Below are 21098 nucleotides of genomic sequence, written 5' to 3' on the forward strand. Positions count from 1 at the left end.
ATGTGGGATGCTGCCTCAGCATAGCCTGAAGAGCGGCGTTATGTCTGTGCCCAGGATTCGAACCCGTGAAACCCTGGGCTGCTAAAGCAGAGTGCGCGAACTTAACCACTTGGCCATGGGGCCGGCCCCCTCCTCTGGATTTTAAACCCACTGTTTTACTCTGTAATTGCTGTGTATCAAATTAGTGCAAACTTAGTGGCTTTAATCAACACCCATTTATTATCTTGGTTTCTGTGGTCAGGAGTCCTGGCACAGCTCCGCTGGGTCGCCTGCTCAGGGTCTCACTAGGCAGGAATCAAGGTGTCCTTCGGGCTGCCCACTCTTCTGAGGCTGCGGCTTCCCTTCCTGGCTCACTCAGGTTGTTGGCAGAGGTGTTTCCAGCGGCTGTGGGGCTGAGGCCTCGTTTCCCTCCTGGCCTTTGGTCGAGGTCGCTCTCAGCCCTAGAGGCACCTCCAGGTCCTGGCCATGTGGCCCTCACAGCATGGCAGCCACTTGCTCAAGGCCAGCAGGAGAATCTCCCTCCAGCAGGCACCTCATTGCAAGAGTGACCTTCCCATCCTGTCCCTGGCCCAGCCCACACTCAGAGGAGAGGCTTGTCCAGAGCACCCCAGCACACTGCTTTGTGTGGTATGGCCAGTGTGACCAATGAGAAGTCCAGTGCAGTCTGGTTCCCTCTCCCCCAGGCTCTTCTCTTTGTCTTCTGTGCTCTGCACTTTCCTACCCAGTGGCTGTGTGTGGTTCTTCAGCTCCTCCAGTCTGGCCCTTGGAGAACTCTCTCAGTTTGATTTCCTTGGTTATTTCTTCCCTCCATTCTGAGCACTCTGAACCTCGTATCAGGTGGACGTCGGTGTTTGCGTCCTGGAGGGTCCTCTCTGTTCAGCCTTCCAGCTCACTGGTGAGCTCTCTGCTCTGTCCACTCTGCTCTTCAGTCCAGGCATTGCCAGGTCCTCCAGTGGTTTGCTTCTGTAGCTGTGAAACCTTCTCACATTCCTCCAGTATAACCATTTTTCTTCTTTTTTTAAGTTTGTTGGCTTTCTTCCCTTCTCTTCTTATAGATTGGCTCTTCTCTTTCCTGAGTTTGATCACCGCTCTCATGTTGCTGGGTTCTCACGGCGTTGGGCTCATGTCTGTGCCTGCGCCTGTCCACAGGTGCCGTTTCTTCCCATGTCTCCATTGTAGAAACACCTCCCCGGCTGCTAGCCTGTGAACATGTTGACCATGACATGTGTGAGTGAGTGCAGATGAGCACGGCCAGCCTAGAGGAGGCCCTGGAGGGACGTGACAGCAGCTCCTTGCCCACCCCGCCTCCCGTGCATCACACCTGTGCTTTTCATGTCTGAAGGGTCCTCAGGAAAGCATGAACGTTTCGTGGTTTTAACATCCCTGTAGGTATAAACAGCAGCTGTGTCTGGCAGCAGAAAGGGAGCAGAGCCTGGAGCGTGAGAAGGTACAGCTGGAGCTGGACTGGCAACGTCGTTGTGAGGGCCTTGAGAGGGACCAGTTTCAGAGGTCTGAGGATCTGATTCGGGCTCTGACCATGGCTAAAGAGCAGGTGTGTGCTCCCCAGGGCAAACGTCACGTGGCCTTCTCCAATGTCCTTCTGGGGCGGTGCTGTGGAGGCTGGGTTTGGGCTCTGGCCAAGTTACCCTGTAAGTTTGAAAACCTCCAACTTCACTGACAACTCCACTGTTCCTTATAATAACAAAAGTGGCAGTAGTAAAAGATGTCCCTGCCCTGCCCACTGGCTTTTCACAGTGTTCTATTGCATTAGCCATTTCTCTAACTGACCAGGGCTGGGACGATTCCCCCGCCTCCTGCGTGTGGCAGATGAGGGCAGCTTCAGGACTGGGCAGAGAGACCTGTGCTGGAGCCCTGGTGCCTGGCCACAGCAGGGCTGCCCAGTGCTTGTTGTCACTCTGCCGGCTCCGATGGCCACATGTTTCCCATGCCATCTCTCACCCGTGTGTCTGCTGTATGCTTCCTAGAAAGGGGTGGGAGCGGCTCTCGACCCTGAAGGCTGGCACTGCTCCCTCATAATCCTCCCAAGATAAACGGAGTCCCGTACTTTTCCCCAGGTTGCTGCCAAGCTCCAGGAGACAGAGCGAACACTGTGCGACCAGGAGGTGGTGCTGAAGGCCCTGACCCTAGAACGAGACCAGGCGGTGCAGGCACTGAGGACACGCGGGCCCCTCCCTGGGAAGGAGGTGCAGGTTAGCGCAGTGGCTGCCCTCTTCCCTGAGCCTCCCCTGCCGCCTCTCCTCCTGGGCCCTGGGAAACAGCCAGTCCCCCAGCCGCCTCTTGAGGTCTCTCATCGTGGCAGGAGGAAAAGAGCACCAGAAAGAACTGAAACTGGAGTTAGGTCTTTCCAGTTGTGCTCCTTTCTGAACGACTGTTTGCACAAACAGGGTTAAGTCTGAAGTCTTAAAGAGTTAAAGCAAATCTATACTCAGAATCCTCTTTGTATCTTTAGCATTTGAAATGTCAAAAAATCCCAAATTCAAATATCACACTGTGGCAGGTAGTTCACATAAATTGGTTGTTATTGTATTTATCCCCAGAGCTGTCAGCCAGGTCGTTTGTGTTGTGACTCTGTCCTCGCAGCCCTGATTCTGTCTGGCAGTGACATTGGTGGTTAGTGCTCCTCTGACCTGACCTGAGCCCGGCTCTGCCCAGAAACTTCATGTCTGTTAACTCTTCATCTCCAACTTGGAGGTCAGTGCCACAACGGCTGTGACATGGGGACCGTAACTAGCCTGAGCTGTCATAACTTGGAAGGCTCAGAGCTGGGGTCTGAGCCCAGACTCCCAAAGGCCCACAGTCAGAGGGGCCTGAGGGGCCACACGAGGCTGACAGGGGAGGATGGTTCTGGGCCTGTGAGTGGCTCTTATTTTTCCCTGCAGGTTTGTTTGTTTGTTTCAATGGGGTATATTTACATGCAGTGAAACACACAGATTGTAAGTGTCCAGGTCAGTGACATGAATGCACCTATGTGACCCACCCCTCTAACAAGATATAGAGCATTTGTAGCCCCCCAGAAAGTTCCCTGCACCCTCTCCTCTTGGTCCCCCTCCCATGCTCAGAGGCAGGTGCTGATCTGATTTCTCTCCCCATCAGTTCATTTCTCTGCCCATGGCTTGTCACAGGGACCCAGGCGGGTAATGTTTCCTCCAAGAGACTCCAGTGGCCCCAAGGCCATCAAACCCAGATCCTAACCAGTGTTAGGAATTTTCATAACTTGTCATTCACTCACTCATGTTTATTCAACACCCATTCTCCTAACAAGTACACCAAATCCAGGAACTTTATTTCTTCTCTGAAGAATTTTAAGTTCTAGTGCAGAGTCAGAGTTGACATTTGATGATTCTGTCTCAGTCATTCATGAGAATTGTCTGAACGCAGGAAACTGATCTGATGTTTGTGCAGACAGTTGGGCAGGCGCCGCAGCCTCGTGGAGGACATGGCCCGTGAGCATGGAGGCTCCTTCAGCTCTTGGCAACACGAGGGAGCAGGAAGGCTCATAGGGAGGGATCATTGGGTGGTCGGGACACCAGCATCCCACCCACCACGTCACCGCTGGCCACGGAGCCAGTACCTTCTTCATTTTAAACATTGGAGACAACGCTTCCTGTCCTGCTTGTGTCATTGGTTTTGTTGCTGATTTTGGAAAATTCAATGTGCCGTCAAATATGTAGAAGAAAATCTCAGGGTGCAGCAACAGGGTCCTTTGATAATTGAAGCCTGGGTCTCTCTGGAGAAAGAACTAATAGGTTAGAGCTTTATCCCAAAGACATGCGTCTTCATACATGGTGACTGAGCCATCGAGATACAACAATATGACAGTGGCTCTTTTTCTCTCCACAAAGACTTCTTCACTGACTGTTAGCCCACCAGAGCCTGACACTGACTATGGGATCCCTGTGGGTTGAATGGTGACCCCCAAAAGGATGTGTTGAAGTGCTAACCCCCAGGACCTCAGAATGTGACTTTATTTGGAACTGGAAGTGTTGCAGATGTAATTAGTCAAGATGAGGTCACACTGGAGTAGGGTGGGCCCCTGATCTAACATGACTGCTGTCCTAATAAAAAGAACACCACGTGAGGCAGAGACACAGGAGGAAGGCCCTGTGACGACGGAGGCAGAGACTGGAGTGATGTGGCCACAAACCAAGGAACACCCCAGATTGCCGGTAAACCTCCAGAAGCTGGAAGGGGCCAGGAAGGATTCCATCCAGAGTCTCAGAGGGAGCATTTGCTTCCACCTGAGGTATGTTCGCCAAGGTCTGCATCACAATCATGCCTGCACGTCACGTGTCTTGCCTCAGTGTCTGCTGTCCACCCAGGGCTCCTGCGGGAAGCCGTGTTGCCCGGCTGCTGTGAAATCTGGGAAATCCACCATGAGAGGCGCCTTCCAGAGCAGCACCAGGGGGTGGCTAACCTGATCCTGTCTCAGACTCTGTCTTCCTGGTTCAGTGGCCCGTTTTCTCAATAGTCTGACCTGTCCCTTTGTGAAAAGTTACTCACCCAGTTGTCTGGGGTGATAGAGCCGCTGAAACCCTCAGGAAGACTTTCCAGGGGTGCCTCCTTTTCCCCACCTGTCCAGCTGTGAGCCTGCAGGGAAGGGCAAATGCAGATGCGAGCTGCATGTTTCTGGTCCGTCCATTCTGGCCCTGCTTGCACAGCATGCACGTCACCAAATCTTTGAGAGCGCAGATGTTCAGCTTGTGTCTCCTTGCTGGGTGTGATTTGTGCTCGGTACAGAGTGGAAGGCGGCCTTGGGGCCTCTGGCTTCAATGTCCTTGGCTGGCACTCGTCCTGTAGTCAGCATTTTGGGCAGGCCAGGGTGTGCTGGGGGTTGAGCATCCGAGGGCTGAGCTGGAATTCACCTGAAGAAGGTGTTATCTAGCCAGCTGTGCTGAGAAAACACTTCACTCCTGTGAGCAAATGTGGACAGCGACAGTTCCCTTTGTACAGGTGCACTGCAGGGTCCGTCAACTTGGCCGTCCTCAGAAACCCTGGGGAGCCTATGAGAATACACACCTCTGGGTCCCAGCCAGACTTCACAGCCTGGACACCTTAGGGGTCAAGCTCCAGAAGGTGTCTGTTAACAAGCCCCCTGGGAGATCTGTGGTCATCTGATTTGTGAGCACTGGTATGGAAACTGCATTCCTTCGAGGTTCCAAAGAGGAGAGATGTGGAGGGGCTGGCCCTGGCCTTCAGGAATTACCCCTGGTCTTGGGGAGGTCACAGCAGGTCGTCTTTGCATGGGTCATATGTCACACAGGTACCTTCTGTGGGGCACAGACAGAAAACAAATGTTTCTTTTTTCATCAATGCCCCCTGCTCCCCCGCCCTTTTTTCTTTGTTGCATTTTCCCCGGCCAGGCTGGCAGTTAAAAAGAATACATTTGTCTCCAAGCACCAGCTCAGCAGGTCAGGGAGGCCTCTCACTGGCTGATAGCTTTGTTCAAGAAACAAAGAGCCTTGGAAATGGTTTCGGCATCAGGAACATCCATGCCCCACCCATCCCATGGAGAACGAGGGGAGCCCCACCTTTGGTCCTGTGCAGAGGGAGCCTGGCTGTGGGACCCAGAGGTGAAGCGAGTAGGGCACAGGAGAGCAGCCCCCCGAGACTGCGAACACAACCAGGTGTGCCAGCCTTGATCGGAGAGATGTGCCTTCAGGACCAGGACCAGAGGTGGGGGAGGATGCTGTGCAAGTTTCTGGCTGACACAATTGTCAACCTTCAAAAACAGAAACCAGTTTAAGAGGCAGAGTGTTTATTTGGGATCAGAACGTTGCAGTTTGGGGAGCACAGATTCAGACAGAAACTCAAAAAGTGTCCTGCTAGGGAGTAAAAGTCAGTGGTTTTTAAAGGCAAAGGGAGATTGCATTACAAAGAATGTTAATTGGAGTTGGAGGCAGAGAGCTAGTCTTGGCTAAACATTGATTGACTATTGATTCTGTCTTCCGAAAGTCCACCATCCTCAGTCTTTGTGATCAGGATGTATGTTCTCCTGTTGACGGCTTAAACAATGGCTTGTTTGTTGCCGTTTTGGCCAGTCCAAAGGTTTGGCCCAGTCCAAGGTTCAAGACAGCAAGGCAGTTTCTCTGGAAAGGCAGCTCCGACCCCGTTTAAAATGGCTCCACTAATATCCATTTTGACACAATGGCATGAAGTTTTGAATTGATTCCCGCAGGTAACAGCAGAACACCTGGACTTCCCTCTCCCAGGGCGTTAATGACCATTAACGAGTTAACGGGGTGACCACGTGGGAAAACTGTAGGTGTCAGTAAGCCGTCAGCATGAGCAGTGAGGCCAGAGGAGCCAGGACTGGAAGGCGAAGCAGGCTGCAGAGCAGGGCGAGTAGATGGTGATAAATAAATAACAAGCAATAGGATATTGGAGCATATGAGGAAGCCATTTAGTATAAAAACAGTTCGACCTGAACTTATTTTTCCAAAAGGGACTGATGTGGCTGTTGAGCGTGCATTGTTTATCTGCTTTAAGTATTTACTGTGTTCCAGGACAAGAACAATGCCCTTAAAGATAAGGATGTAACTTCTCCTGCACTGGCATTTCCTTGAGGATGAGCATCTCTTCTAGGCTAGGGATTGATTGCTGACCTGCTGCACTAACCTTGAGACCACCAACTTGCTGTGTTCACAGAATCGCTGTGCCAGCAAAGCAGTCTCATGACTATTGTAAAAGGGACATTCCAGTCATATGTGATACGTGCTCTTTGACGGTATGTAACCACTCCCCACTTCTTTGGAGTGCTCCATTCCTTTGCGGAAGGACTCTCCCAGACTATATGGTCCTTAGATCTGGCTCAGAATAAATTCACTGCAGCTTTGATTTATAGATTGGTTATGGATTATTTGCATCGACAGTGGCTTGAGGACAGGTATTGAAAGGCTGGGGACTGTGATTAGCAGAAGAAAAGATAGCTTCATTCTGGAAGTAAAAGTCATATGTGGCCGACTGCAGAGATTTTTAAATTTTAGTTTAATGTTGTGGTCTTTGGAATCAAGGAGGCCGGGGTACAGCCCAGCTCAGCTCCTCTCTGGTGTAGAGCAGGCTGCTCAGCCCCCTGGAGCCTCTGTAGTGCTGTTGTGGGAAATCGGTGAGCATTGTCTGTGACGTGCTTAGCCAGTGCCTGGAAGATGACATCATGACTGAGTTGAACCGTGGTAGCTGTGTGTGTGTCTGTAACTGGGGTGGTGACAGCTGGCGGTCAGGAGTCGGCCCTGATGATCTCAAGTCTCAGTTTCCTCATCCCTCTGTTGGGTACCCCGTACAGCGAGTTAAAGGAGATGCTGTGATCCAGCACTGATCCACTGCTGGCACTTAGGAAGCTCAGCAAATGTGAGCCAGAGTTATTCATTATGAAGAAGAAAAGAGAAATCATGCTCAGTCTGACCACTCAGACATTTTGGTATATTTCCTTCTGGTTATCTGTATTCATATATCTCCTGTGTTTTCCTGTGTACATACTATTTTTGTGTAGCTCAGGTCAGCCTTCTTAATTTAATTCTCTTTTCTTTTTTTTTCTTTTTTTTATTTTTTTTAAAGATTTTATTTTTTCCTTTTTCTCCCCAAAGCCCTCCAGTACATAGTTGTGTATTCTTCGTTGTGGGTCCTTCTAGTTGTGGCATGTGGGATGCTGCCTCAGCGTGGTTTGATGAGCAGTGCCATGTCCGCGCCCAGGATTCGAACTAACGAAACACTGGGCCGCCTGCAGCGGAGCGCGCGAACTTAACCACTCGGCCACGGGGCCAGCCCCAATTTAATTCTCTTTTCAATTCTATGATAAATATTTCTCATGTCATTAAAATTCTTCAAAAACACAACTTAAATGGTTGTGTATTTTATCACTTGGCATGCCATGGTTTACTCAGCCATTCTCTTACTGATGGCCATGTAGATTATTGGTGTGGGCATGTTTGTGCCTCCCTCTGCACTGGCGAGAAGGTTGCGTTCTGTTGGAGAGTCTCGGTCCCTCTCAGCGAGGCTGGTAAAGGCCCTGCTTCTGTGAGCCCAGGCTGATTTGTTCTGGTGGTGAGCAGGGAGGAGCTAGAGACAAAGTAGGAAGTCAGAAAGTTGCATCTGGGATCTGGGCCTGGAGTGTGGAGTTGGAGCACATGTGCTGCATCCTTTGGGATGACTTTCCTTCCTGCGTTGGGCATCAGTGCCCCTTTGGGGATTTGTGTACTCTCGAGTCTCTCGCTGTCATTTTTGCAGAATCCTTTCACTGACTGTAGGATTCTGAGATGATGGGGTTTTTCCTTTCTCCATGTCAAAGATATTGTTCCCCTGACTTCCAGATTTCATTGGTTTTCATGGGAAGTCAGTGATAATTCTTGTATTTGTACCTGTGTGTAATGCGCTGTGTCTTTTTTCTCTGATCGCTTTTAGGAGTTTTCTCTGTGGTTTTGTAGTGATCTGGTTATGATGTGCTCTTGATGTGATTTTCTTGGTGTTTCTCTTGCTTTGGATTTGTTGGACTTCTTGGATCTATGGACTTATATTTTCATCAAATTTGAAAACCTTTTGGCCAACATGTTATGAAATACTTTTTCTGCCCCCATCATTTATCTGGGTTCTTGTTTCCTCGTGCGTGAGACTGCTTCACCTGTTCCACAGGTCACTAAAGCTCTATGAGTTTTTTTCCTTTTTGGTCTCTCTCTCTCTGTGCTTGAGTTTCAATACTATTCCTATGTACTTACTTTCACTGGTCTTTTCTCCTGCAATGTCTGATCTGCTCTTAATCTAGTCCTATCCTGTCAATTTTTTATTTCAGATACTGTATTTTCCATCTCTGCAGATGCTATTTGTTTCTTTTTAAAATATCTTCCATTTCTCTTCTTCTTCTGTTCATGTCTTTCTTTAAATCCTTGCGTATTTTTATGATAATAACTGCTTTAAAGTCCTTGACTCTCAGCCTGATGTCTTCCTGGCTCATCCATGTTGTTGCATGGGTCAGAACATCGTTCCTTTTTACAGCTGAATACTATTTCATCATATTCCGTTTGTTCATCTCTTCATCCATTGGTGGACAGTTGAATGTTTCCACATTTTGGCTACTATGAATAATGCTGCTCTGAACATGTGCGTACAAGTTTCTGTGTGGACAAACATTTTCAGTTCTCTTACGCATACAGCTAGGAGTGAAATTGCTGGGCCATAGTACCTTTGTGTTTAACTTTGTGAGGAGCTGCCAGACTGCTTCCCACAGCAGCTCCATGCGTTCACCTTTTACAGTATACAAGGGTCCCATTTCCTCTACATCGTCACCAACACTTGTTACTGTCTGTCTTTTTTATTATGGTCACCCTAGTGGGTGACTAATGGCTTTTTGACTGAAAAGGAAGGGTCCCCAAATATCCCAATAAAAGTTTCCTTTGAGAAACATCAATCTTTTCTTTGTGAAACCTGGAAGAAAAAGAGGTGTTTTCATACGTCTGTCAATTTAGAAAGGATGGTCACTGTCTGCCTTTTGTAGCTGTTACCATTTTCTTTTTCTTTTTTTGTATTTGAAGATGCTTCCAAGCCATCATGAAGGAGAAATAAGTAAAAGTTTTCCATCTAGTGAGATCCAGCGGCTACAAGAGCAGAACACAAGCTTGCGAAACACTATTGCACAAATGAGGAAAGAAATGGAAACTCTAAGTGATCAAATTCTTCCCTCTGCGCAGTCAGGAAGAGAGACCTCAAATACAAGCCTGCCTGATTCAAAGACAGCAGCTGATGCCCCCACCCCTGGTGAGCGAGGGAGAGACAGAGAGGAAGCAGGGCATGGAGGGATGAGGAAAGAGCTCTATTGGGTCCAAAATAGGTCTCACTTGGAGTCTTATAAATGTACATCTCCTGGAGTAAATCACTTCAAAGCATGACAGCTGCTTTTCTCCAAGAGAAGGAATCTTAGGTCAGTTTTTACATATATGATTAAAAGGTTTTATTGGTGAAGTGGAAGAAAAAAAGTGAAGGCTATGTACCAGCCACACTTAAAAACCAGAGTCCAACTTGGACAAGGGCTGGGCTAGGTCTGCGCTCTCCCAGCGTGTGGGCAGCATGGAGCTGGTGGATGCCAGGCCTTTCTTCATGGGAGTGTCCCGGACTGTGGTGAAGTGGGTGTCCCGGTCCGTGCCGTGTCAGCGTGGGGGCCGTGTGGTTGTGATGGAGGGACAGCAGCCTGCAAAGGTGGCTCCATGCTCAGCACACATTGTTACATCTGTACATAAAGCCTCGAGGGATTGCGAGAGCGCTCATGTCTGCTGATTATTGAGGCCTCCTTGGAGAGCACACGAGCTGGCCTCTGGACGCCATGCTCTGGCCACCAAGGGGAGGGTGGCACATAGATAGCATGGGGATAGCTGTGAGGGTCCGGCAGGGAAGAGGGGTGGTCAGTGAAGTGAGTGGGCACAAGCCAGCGAGAGCCCCTGCCTCAGTGATAGAGGACGAGCGTGTAAATGTGTGTGCCTGTATGTGCATGGGTATTTACCGGATTTTTTTGGCAGATTATGTTCTGGCCCTGGAAGCAGAAATACGAACTCTGAAGCACAAATTTAAAACCCTGGAAGAACAACTAGAAGTGTTATATCCTTCAAAGAAGTCCACATCTTATCCTGATGTTCAACCTAGTGTCCATAGCTCAACAGAAACCGCTGGTAAGAGTCTGTGTCTCATTGTGTTGTGTGCTCCGTCTGGTGACACTATCTTTTTTCAAAATTGAGTATAGCTCGAGGATTATTGCAGACATCTGGTAACCCATTACCAGTACCCAGGAACCCCCTAGTCCTCCTACCAGAGTCAACCACTGTCCTGACTCCTCACCCTGCAGTTGAGTTTTCTGTTTTCATATCAGTGGATTTATACGGTGTGTACACTTTTTGTCTGGCTTTGTTTGATTACAATGTGTTTTAGTTGACAGCCAGCCCAGACTGTTCTCCAAAGTGCTCACACCCGTGTACTCACTCATCAACAGTCACGAGAGCCGTCACTCTGGCCCCCCACTGACACATAGCATACTCACTCGTTCTAACCGAAGCTGTCCTAGTGGGTCTGTAGTACATCCCATTATGGTGTTTTTTTAATTGAGTTTATAATAGTTTACATCAATGTGAGAGTTCAGTTGTACATTATTGCTTGATTATCACCACATAAGTGCTCCCCTTCACCCCCATGCCCACCCTCCACCCCCCTTCCCCTGGTAACCACTGAGCTATTTTCTTTGTCCGTGGGTTTGTTCATATTCCACATGTGAGTGAAATCATCTGGTGTTTGTCTTTCTCAGGCTGGCTTATTTCGCTTAGCATAATTCCCTCCAGGGCCTTCCATGTTGTTGCAAGTGGGATGAATTTGTCTTTTTATATGGCTAAGTAGTATTCCATTGTATATATATATGCCACATCTTCTTTATCCAATCATCAGTCAGTGGGCACTTGGGTTGTTTCCATGTCTTGGCTATTGCGAATAGTGCTGCAGTGAACATAGGGGTGCATATGTTACTTTGGATCATTAATTTCAGATTGTTTGGTTAGATACCCAGTAGTGGGATAGCTGGGTACGGTAGTTCTATTTTTAGCTTCTTGAGGAATCTCCATACTGTTTTCCATAGTGGCTGCGCCAGTTTGCATTCCCACCAGCAGTGTATTAGGGTTCCCTTTTCTCCACACCCTCTCCAACATTTGTTATTTTCAGTCTTAGTGATTATAGCCATTCTAACAGATTTCAGGTGGTATCTTAGTGTAATTTTGATTTGCATTTCCCTGATGATTAGTGATGTTGAACATCTTTTCATGTGTTTATTGGCCATCTGTATATCTTCTTTGGAAAAATGGCTGTTCATATCCTCTGCTCATTTTTTGATCAGGTTGTTTTTTTTTTCATTGTTCAGTTGTGTGAGTTCCTTATGTATTATAGAGATTAACCCCTTGTCAGATATATGATTTGCAAATATTTTCTCCCAATTGGTGGGTTGTCTCTGTTTTGATTCTAGTTTCTTTTGCCTTCCAGAAGCTCTTTTGTCTGATGAACTTCCACTTGTTTATTTTTTCTTTTGTTTCTCTTGTCTGAGAAGACATGTATTCGAAAAGATTCTTTTTAGTTCAGTGTCAAAGAGTGTACTACCTATAGTATCTTCCAGGAGTTTTATGGTTTCAGAACTTATCTTCAAGTCTTTGATCCATTTTGAGTTTATTTTTGGGTATGGCCTGAGATAATGGTCCACTTTCATTCTTTTGCATGTGGCTGTCCAGTTTTCGCAACACCATAGATTGCAGACACTATCTTTTCTCCATTGTATGTTCTTGGCATGTTTGTCAAAGATTAGCTGTCCATAGATGTGCGGTTTTATTTCTGGGCTTTCAGTTCTGTTCCATTGATCTCTGTGCCTGTTTTTGTACCAGTACCATGCTGTTCTGATCACTATGACTTTGCAGTACATTTGGAAATCAGGGATTGCGATGCCTCCAGCTTTGTTCTTTTTTCTCTGGATTGCCTTAGCAATTCAGGGTCTTTGGTTGCCCCACGTGAATTTTAGGATTCTTTGTTCTATTTCCGTGAAGAATGTCATTGGGATTCTGATTGGGATTGCATTGAATCTGTAGATTGCTTTGGGTAGTATGGACATTTTAACTATGTTTATTCTTCCAGTGCATGTGCATGGAATCTCATTCCATCTCTTTATGTCATTATCAATCTCTTTCAATAATGTCTTATAGTTTTCATTGTATAAATCTTTCAAGTCCTTGGTTAAATTTATTGCTAAGTATTTTATTATTTTAGTTACAATTGTAAATGGAATTGTATTCTTGAGTTCTCTTTCTGTAAGTTCATTATTGGAGTATAGAAAAGCAACTGATTTCTGTAAGTTCGTTTTGTACCCTGCAACTTTACTGTAGTTGTTAATTATTTCTGTTGGTTTCCTCATGGATTCTTTGGGGTTTTCTTTATGTAAGATCATATTGTCTGCAAACAGAGAGAGTTTCACTTCTTCACCCCCTATTTGGATTCCTTTTATTCCTTTCGTTTGCCTAATTGCTCTGGCCAAAACTTCCAGTACTATGTTGAAAAAGCATAGTGATAGTAGTGACAAGTGGGCATCCCCGTCTTGTTCCTGTTCTCAGGGGGATGGCGTTCGGTTTTTGTCCTTTGAGTATGATATTGGCTGTGGGTTTGTCATATATGTTTTTATGTTGAGGTAATTTGCTTCTATCCCCATTTTGTTAAGAGTTTTTATCATAAATGGCTATTGGATCTTGTCAAATGCTTTCTCTGCATCTGTTGAGATGATCATGTAGTTTTTATTCCTCAATTTGTTGATGTGGTAGATCACATTGATTGATTTGCAGATGTTGAACCATCCCTGTGTCCCTGGCATGAATCCCACTTGATCATGATGTATGATCCTTTTGATGTATTGCTGAATTCCAATTGCCAAAATTTTGTTGAGGATTTTTACATCTATGTTCATCAGCAGCATTACCCTGTAGTTTTTTCCTTTTTCATCTTGTCCTTGTCAGGCTTCGGTATCAGAGTGATGTTGGCCTTGTAGAATGTGTTAGGAAGTGTTCCATTTTCCCTAATTTTTTGGAATAGTTTGAGAAGGATAAGTATTAAATCTTCTCTGAAAGTTTGGTAGAATTCCCCAGGGAAGCTGTCTGGTCCTGGGCTTTTATTCTTTGGGATGCTTTTGATTGCTGTTTCAATCTCTTTCCTTGTGCTTGGTCTATTCAGATTGTCTGTTTCTTCTTGATTCAGCTTTGGGTGGTTGTAAGAGTCTAAGAATTTATCCATTTCCTCTAGGTTATCCATTTTGTTGGCATACAGGTTTTTGTGGTATTCTCTTATAATCTGTTGTATTTCTGTGGAGTCTGTTGGTATTTCTCCTCTTTCATTTCTAATTTTGTTTATCTGAGCTTTCTCTCTTTTTTTCTTTGTAAGTCTGGCTAGAAGTTTGTCAGTTTTATTTATCTTCTCAAAGAACCAGCTCTTTGTTTCATTGATCCTTTCTACTGCATTTTTTGTTTCAATAGCATTTATTTCTGCTCTGACTTTTATTGTTTCTCTCCATCTGCTGACTTTGGGCTTTGTTTGTTCTTCTTTTTCAAATTCAGTTAGGTGTCATTTGAGATTGTTTATTTGGCATTTTTCTTGTTTGTTAAGGTGTGCCTGTATGCGATGAATTTCCCTCTTAATACGGCTTTTGCTGTGTCCCATATGAGTTGGTATGGTAAGTTTTCATTTTCATTTGTCTCCAGATATATATATATATATTTTTGAGGAAGATTAGCCCTGAGCTAACATCTGCTGCCAATCCTCCTCTTTTTGCTGAGGAAGACTGGCCCTGAGCTAACATGTGTGCCCATCTTCCTCTACTTTATATGTGGGATGCCTACCACAGGATGCCTTGCCAGGCAGTGCCATGTCCCCACCTGGGATCTGAACCCATGAACCTCAGGCCGAGAAGCGGAACATGCGAACTTAACTGCTGCACCACCGGGCTGGCCCGTCTCCAGATATTTTTTGATTTGTCCTTTAATTTCTTCAATGATCCATTGCTTGTTCAGTAGTATGTTGTTTAGTCTCCATATCTTTGTCCCTTTCTCAGCTTTTTTCTTGTAATTAATTTCTAGCTTTATAGCATTGTGTTCAGAAAAGATGCTTGTTATTATTTCAGTCTTCTTAAATTTATTAAGGCTTGCCTTGTTTCCCAACATATGGTCTATCCTTGAGAATATTCCATGCCCACTTGAGAAGAAGTGTATTCTGCTGTTTTTAGATGGAGTGTTCTATATATGTTTATTAAGTCCAACTGGTATAGCGTTTCATTTAATTCCACTGTTTCCTTGTTGATTTTCTGTCTGGATGATCTATCCATTGATGTGAGACAGGTGTTGAGGTCCCCTACTATTATTGTGTTATTTTTAATATCTTCTTTTAGGTTCGTTAATAGTTGCTTCATGAACTTTGGTGCTCCTGTATTGGGTGCCATAGATATTTATAAGCATTATTTCTTCTTGATGGAGTGTCCCTTTGATCATTATATATTGCCCCTTTGTCTCTCTTTACCTGTCTTATCTTGAAGTCTACCTTGTCTGATATAAGTATTGCAACACCTGCTTTCTTTTGTTTGCCATTAGCTTGGAGTATCATCTTCCATCCCTTCACTCTGAGCCTGTATTTGTCACTGGAGCTGAGATGTGTTTCCTGGAGGCAGCATATTGTTGGGTCTTGTTCTTTAATCCATGTCGCAACTCTGTCTTTTTATTGGAGAATATAATCCATTTATGTTTGGGGTGATTATTGATGTATGAGGGCTTAATGCTGCCATTTTATCACTTGTTTTCTGGTTTTCCTGTATTTCCTTTGTTTCTCGTGCTGTGTGTTTTGCTCTGCCTATTGAATTATGTAGTTTTTTGTGTTGTGTTTCTTTGTTTTCTCTTTATTTATTATTTGTGTCTCTGTTGTGCTTTTTTGTTTAGTGGTTACCCTGAGGTTTGTATTAAGAATCTCATGTATACTCCATTTCTTTCTCTTTTTTTTTGAGGAAGATTAGCCCTGAGCTAACTACTGCCAGTCCTCCTCTTTTTGGTGAGGAAGCCTGGCCCTGAGCTAACGTCCGTGCCCATCTTCCTCTACTTTATATGTGGGACGCCTACCACAGCCTGGCATGCCAAGCAGTGCCATGTCTGCACCCAGGATCTGAACCAGCAAACCCCGGGCTGCTGAGAAGCAGAATGTGCGATCTTAACCTCTGCACCACCATGCCAGCCCTGTATAGTCCATTTCTGATGACCTGTTATTTCCTTAGTCTAAACCGATTCAGTCCCTTTCCTCCTCCCCACCAAGTTGTTTTTCTCACATCTTACTCCATCTTTTGTTGTGAGTTTGTGGTTAAAATGACAGGATTTTCTTTGTTTTTAGTGTTTTCCTTCCCTTTAGCTTAATGCTATACTTGTGTATTTGCTGTCCTATTCTGCTTCTGTCTACCTATTTATCTCCTTCTCTGTGTTTTGAGACCCCTTTCTCTTTGTTTTTTTTCGGGTATGAGGGCCTTCTTGAGGATTTATTGTAGGGGAGGGTCTTGTGGCTATGAAGTCCTTTAGCTTTTGTTTGTCTGGGAAAGATTTAATTTCTCCCTCATATCTGAAGGATATTTTTGCTGGATAGAGTATTCTTAGCTGAAGATTTTTGTCTTTTAAAGTTTTGAATGTGTCATTCCATTCTCTCCCAGCTTGTAAGGTTTCTGCAGAGAAATCTGCTGAAAGTCTGATAGGCGTTCCTTTGTAGGTTATTTTCTTCTGCCTTGTTGCCTTGACTATTCTTTCTTTGTCATTCATTTTTGCCAGTTTTACTACTATATGCCTTGCAGTAGGTCTTTTTACATTGAAAAATGTATAAGATCTGGAAGCCTCTTCCACACAGATTTCCCTCTCATTCCCTAGATTTGGGAAGTTGTCTGCTGTTATTTCTTTGAGCATGCTTTCTGCTCCATTCTCCTTCTCTTCACCTTCTTGAATACCTGTAATTCTTATGTTGCATTTCCTAATTCAGTCACCTATTTCTCAGAGACTTTCTTCACTTCTTTTTGGTCTTGGTTCTCTCTCCTCCTCTGTCTGGAGCATTTGAACATGTCTGTCTTCGATTCTGCTGATTCGCTCCTCTGTGGTGTCCACACGAGCCTTCAGGGAATCCGTATTTTGTTTTACCTCTTCCATTGTGTCTTTCATCTCTAATATTTCTGGTTGATTCTTCTTCATAGTTTCAATCTCTTTTGTGATGTAGCTCCTGAACTCATTGAATTGTTTCTCTACATTCTCTTTTACTTCGTTGAGTTTTTTGATGATGGCTATTTTGAATTCATTGTCATTTTAGATTACATATTTCTGTGTCCTCAGGACTGAATTTTGGTTGCTTGTCATTTCTCTCTGATCTGGAGATTTGATGTAGTGTCTGATGTTGTTAGAGGAGGTGGGCCGGGTCTCTCTCATTCATATTATTCGGTTGCGGTTACTGCCTGTCACCACTGAGTGGGGGTTGAGAGCTGCATACTCTGAGCCTTCCACCTTCAGCCGAGATCACAGGTGCTGGAGCCAGCACTGAGCAATTGGGTGGAGGGGCGCTTTCTCCTTAGTGCTCTCTAGGCTTTCTCAGTCAGCTCTTGCTATCTGTCTCCTGGGGTCTTGGCTTGATGAAATCACCCCCCGCAAAAGTTTTCACCCCATTAGAGGGCTTCCTTCTAGGCTGCAAGGGCCCTAGCAAGTCCTTGATTTCCCCACGAGCCAGCGTCCCCTCCCCTGTTCCTTCCCTCATGGATCCTCCCACAGTCATAATCACACTCTTTAGGGGAGGGAGCGAAGTTCTCTCTTACCCTGTTCCAGCTCCTCTGAGGGAGGCTCCAGCCTCTCTGCCCTCTGTCGTGTGGCTGCATGTCTCTCTGACATTTTTGTGTTGTGTTAGGATGTCTTCTGTTGGAGTACAGATGCCCCTTTTTGTTGTATGTTGGAGGGGAGAGAGCCCCAGGCAAGTTCACTTCATCATGATGCTGACCTCACTCCCCATTATGGTTTTAATTTGCATTTTCCTGTTTATTCGTAACGTTGAATATTTTTTCCGGTGTTCGTTGGTGTATTAGTCTGCTTGGGCTGTTGTAACAAATACCAGTGGCTAGGGGGCTCAAACAACAGGCATTTCTTCCTCCTCTGGTGTCTTTCAGTGAACACAGGGGTTAATTTTAAGACAGCCTCATTGGTCAGTCTGTTCCTCTGTTGTTAGTCCAGTTTCACAGAATTCAGTCTAGTTTTCTCCTTCTTCATCGTTCAACTTCCTTTTCCAACAATGAGAAACCTGGCTCCTAATATCTTTAGTACAGTTCCCTGGGTGTAAGCAGCCTCCCACTGCTGCCACCTCCTTTCCCCGTATGAAGGCTTTTCTGCCACATGGGGGCCCCTCTGTGGGGTGGCTCCCTGGCCCTACCCGTCTCCCTGCTGGGGCACTGGCCCCCAGGCTGAGAGCCCACCTAGGGTCACTGATGTGGGCCAACCCAGGGCTTAGAGGATTGACTGTCCAGGAAGCAACGGAGCCCAGCAGGATGTCCTGCCTACTTGATCAGCTTGTTTCAATTAATGGAAGTTTTCTTTGTTTCTTTTCCAGTGCTCATGTCTTCTAGTTCTTTTTCTTACGTTATTTTCCCTGGTTGGGATCTCCAGAGTGGTGTTGATAATAGCTGGCTTTCTTCCTGATCCCAGAGGAAAACTTTCAACATTTCACAGTTAAGTTTAATATTTGCTGCAGTTTTCTTGTTGTTGTTGGTTTTTTGTGGTCAGGTTATGGAGGATTTTTCTATTCCTATTGTAATAGAAATCTTTATTTATATCACGATTCTGTCAGTTTTTGCTGAATGTATTTTGAAGCATTGTTGTTGGATACATACACGTTTAGAATTGTTATGTTTTTGGTGCCTTCATCCTTCTATCATCACGTAATGTCCTCTTTATCCCACAGTTTTCCTTCTCTGAGACCTACCTGGTCTGATACCAGCTTTCCTGTGGTGACTGTTTGCATGGTCTGTCATTGTATTCCTTGCCCTTTGACTGACCTCTGTCATTGCACTTGCAGTGAATGTCTTGTAGGCAGCACAGAGTTAGGTCAGTTTTTGAAATCCATTTTGCAGCTGTTTTAATTCATATACTTATACCATTTACACTCAACACAGTTAGTGCCCTGTCAGGATCCAAGTCTGCCATTGAACGTCTGTGCGCTGTGCCTCAGTTTCCTCTTTCCTGCCCTCCTGGGGGTTACTTGGGCATTTTTTAGTGTTCTATCTTAATTTACTACAGTGTTTGAGAGAGTATTTCTCTGGGTCATCTTTATAATGGTTGCTCCAGGGGTTACAGTATATGTAACTGATGACAGTCAACTCGTGTCAGCATTCTGCACTTTCAAGTGGACTGTGGGGGTCTTACAGCAGTGCAGCCCTTCACCCCCTTACTGTTGCAAATGTCACCTCTCCTCGCATCGAGGGCCACATCAGGCAGGATCTTTTTGCCTTCGACTGTCAAATATACTGTTAAAGACTCAAGAGGAGAGATGGGGTCTGTGGAATTTCCTGGAGTCCAGATGTCCTTCTGTTTCCAGTTCCTCTCTGTCTGAAGTACTTCCTGCAGCAGTTCTCTCAGAGCAGGTCTACTGGTGACAGGTCCTCCTAGTTTTCCCTTTTCTGAGATGTCTTTATTTCACTTTCACTCCTGAACAACATATACACGGGTATAAAATTATGAGTTGACAATTCTTTGCTTGCAACACTTAAAACTTATTATACCACTTCCTTCTGGTGAGACATCAGATGGTCGTTTCTGGTGAGAAATCCATTGCCATTTGAATCGTCATTGCCATGTGGTCAAACATCATTTCTCTCTGCCTGCTTTTGAGAGTGTGTCTTTAGTTTTGGAGATTTGATTATGATGTGTCTGGGCAGAGATTTCTTTGGCTTATCCTGTTAGGTGTTGAATCTGAAGGTTTATGTCTTTTGACAAATTTGAGAAGTTTTCAACCATTATTTCTTCAAGTGTTTTTGCAGCTCCACACTTTTTCCTTTTGGGCCTCCAATGATAAAAATGTTAGCTCTTCTGTTGTTCTCTCCCAGGTCCCTGAGCCTCTGTTATTTGTTTTTTTCAATCCATTTTCTTTGTTGTTCCGATTAGATAATTTCTATTATCTGTCTTTAAGTTCACCATTTCTTTCTGCTGTCATCTCCATTCTGCTGTTGAGCCCATCCAGTCAGATTTTTATTCTAATTTCAGTTCTAAAATATCAGAGTTTTTTCTTTATATCTTTTATTTCTTTGCTGAAACTTTCGTTTTTCCACTTGTTTTAAGAGTGTATCAAATTGCTTGTTGGAGTTGCTTTAAAATCCTTAACACGCAATTCCTGCATCTGTGTCATCTCATGTTGTCTTCTTTCATTTGAGTTGAGATTTTCATTTGAGTTGAGATTTCCCTGGTTGTTAGTATGGTGAGTAGTTTTGGGTTCTGTCATGGGCATTTTGAGTGCCATGTTCTAAAATCTGATTCCTATGAGCTCGGTTTTAATTCTCCTTCTGCTTTCTCAGGTAGTCCACATTGCTAGGTTCACAGTGCATATCCTGGCCCACTCTCTTGGGCTGGTTTGAATGTCCACTTACTTACCAGAGCCTTTGCAGTGCTGTTCTGGTCTGTCCATTTTTGTGCTGTCTGAGGCCAGTTTAAGTCCTGGGCAGCATTTTGCTGCAGAGCCCAGCTCTCAAAGCTTCAGCTGTATGGTTGCTGCCTGGTTTCCACATAAGCTCCTCAGGGACTCAATGCACAGATTTAAGGAGTTGCTTTCTCTGGCTACCTTGTCTCCATAATCCATAATTCTTCCTTGACCTATGGGTTGTGTGGGTATTTTTCTTCATTTTCAGACAATTGACTAGGAGACTGGTGCAGAATGGCCTCTACCAGACACTAGGTGGTAAGATGGGATCTTTGTCCTGCAAAGATTCCTGCTTTTGTGGCATAAGGATTATACTTTACGTATAGCACCTCTCAATCTTCATGGGGATCCAGCCCATCTATTCAGCTTTAGAACATCTTCACGCCCTGGGGGACCAGCGGCGACAGTAGGCCTCCTTTAAGGGCTGCGAAGGATGACACAGAAGTCCACCTCCCCAAAGAGAGGACAGTAGGTTGGAACCTTCCCTGAGGCTCTAGGAGGCCTGAGCCTGACAGAGTCACTCTTTCTACAGGAGGAACCATGCTAGCTGACGGTGCATCCTTGGGATTGTTGCTCCAGAGGCTTGGAGACAGGGCACATCTCTTGAACTTCCTGGTGACCCGGATCAGACAGAAGGTACAGCCTCCCCCTGACATTCAGTCTGTGCAAGTTTTCTGACTAGACAGCCACTCTTGGGGTAGACAGCGTGTGGGCTCTAGAGCCAGCTGCCAGTGTGGACCCTGCCGTGACCTCAGATGTGTAGCTTGACCTCTCTGTGCCTGTTTCCCTCCAAGGATGGGGTTGTTATAAGGAGTAGCTGGCTTATCTTCTGTGTAGTTTCTAGAAGGTGCACAGTGAGAACC

General features: G+C 45.5%; 1 protein-coding gene across 12 annotated transcripts in view; it reads left to right on the forward strand.

The window, feature by feature from the left end:
- The window catches only part of CCDC57 (coiled-coil domain containing 57), a 120966-nt gene that overhangs the window by 42115 nt on the left and 57753 nt on the right, over window positions 1-21098 (forward strand). For all 12 annotated transcript variants that reach the window (XR_011522774.1, XR_011522773.1, XM_070559613.1 and 9 more), the window contains 5 exons: window positions 1390-1552; window positions 2076-2210; window positions 9540-9762; window positions 10518-10667; window positions 20768-20871. Coding sequence is in view for 10 of the 12 variants with exons in the window: in XM_070559613.1 (XP_070415714.1) it covers window positions 1390-1552; window positions 2076-2210; window positions 9540-9762; window positions 10518-10667; window positions 20768-20871 (775 nt within the window). In the remaining 2 variants the exon portion in view is untranslated. The remainder of the gene's footprint in view (window positions 1-1389; window positions 1553-2075; window positions 2211-9539; window positions 9763-10517; window positions 10668-20767; window positions 20872-21098) is intronic.

This window comes from Equus przewalskii, chromosome 10 (genome assembly GCF_037783145.1).
Source record: "Equus przewalskii isolate Varuska chromosome 10, EquPr2, whole genome shotgun sequence".
Taxonomy (NCBI): Eukaryota; Metazoa; Chordata; class Mammalia; order Perissodactyla; family Equidae; genus Equus; species Equus przewalskii.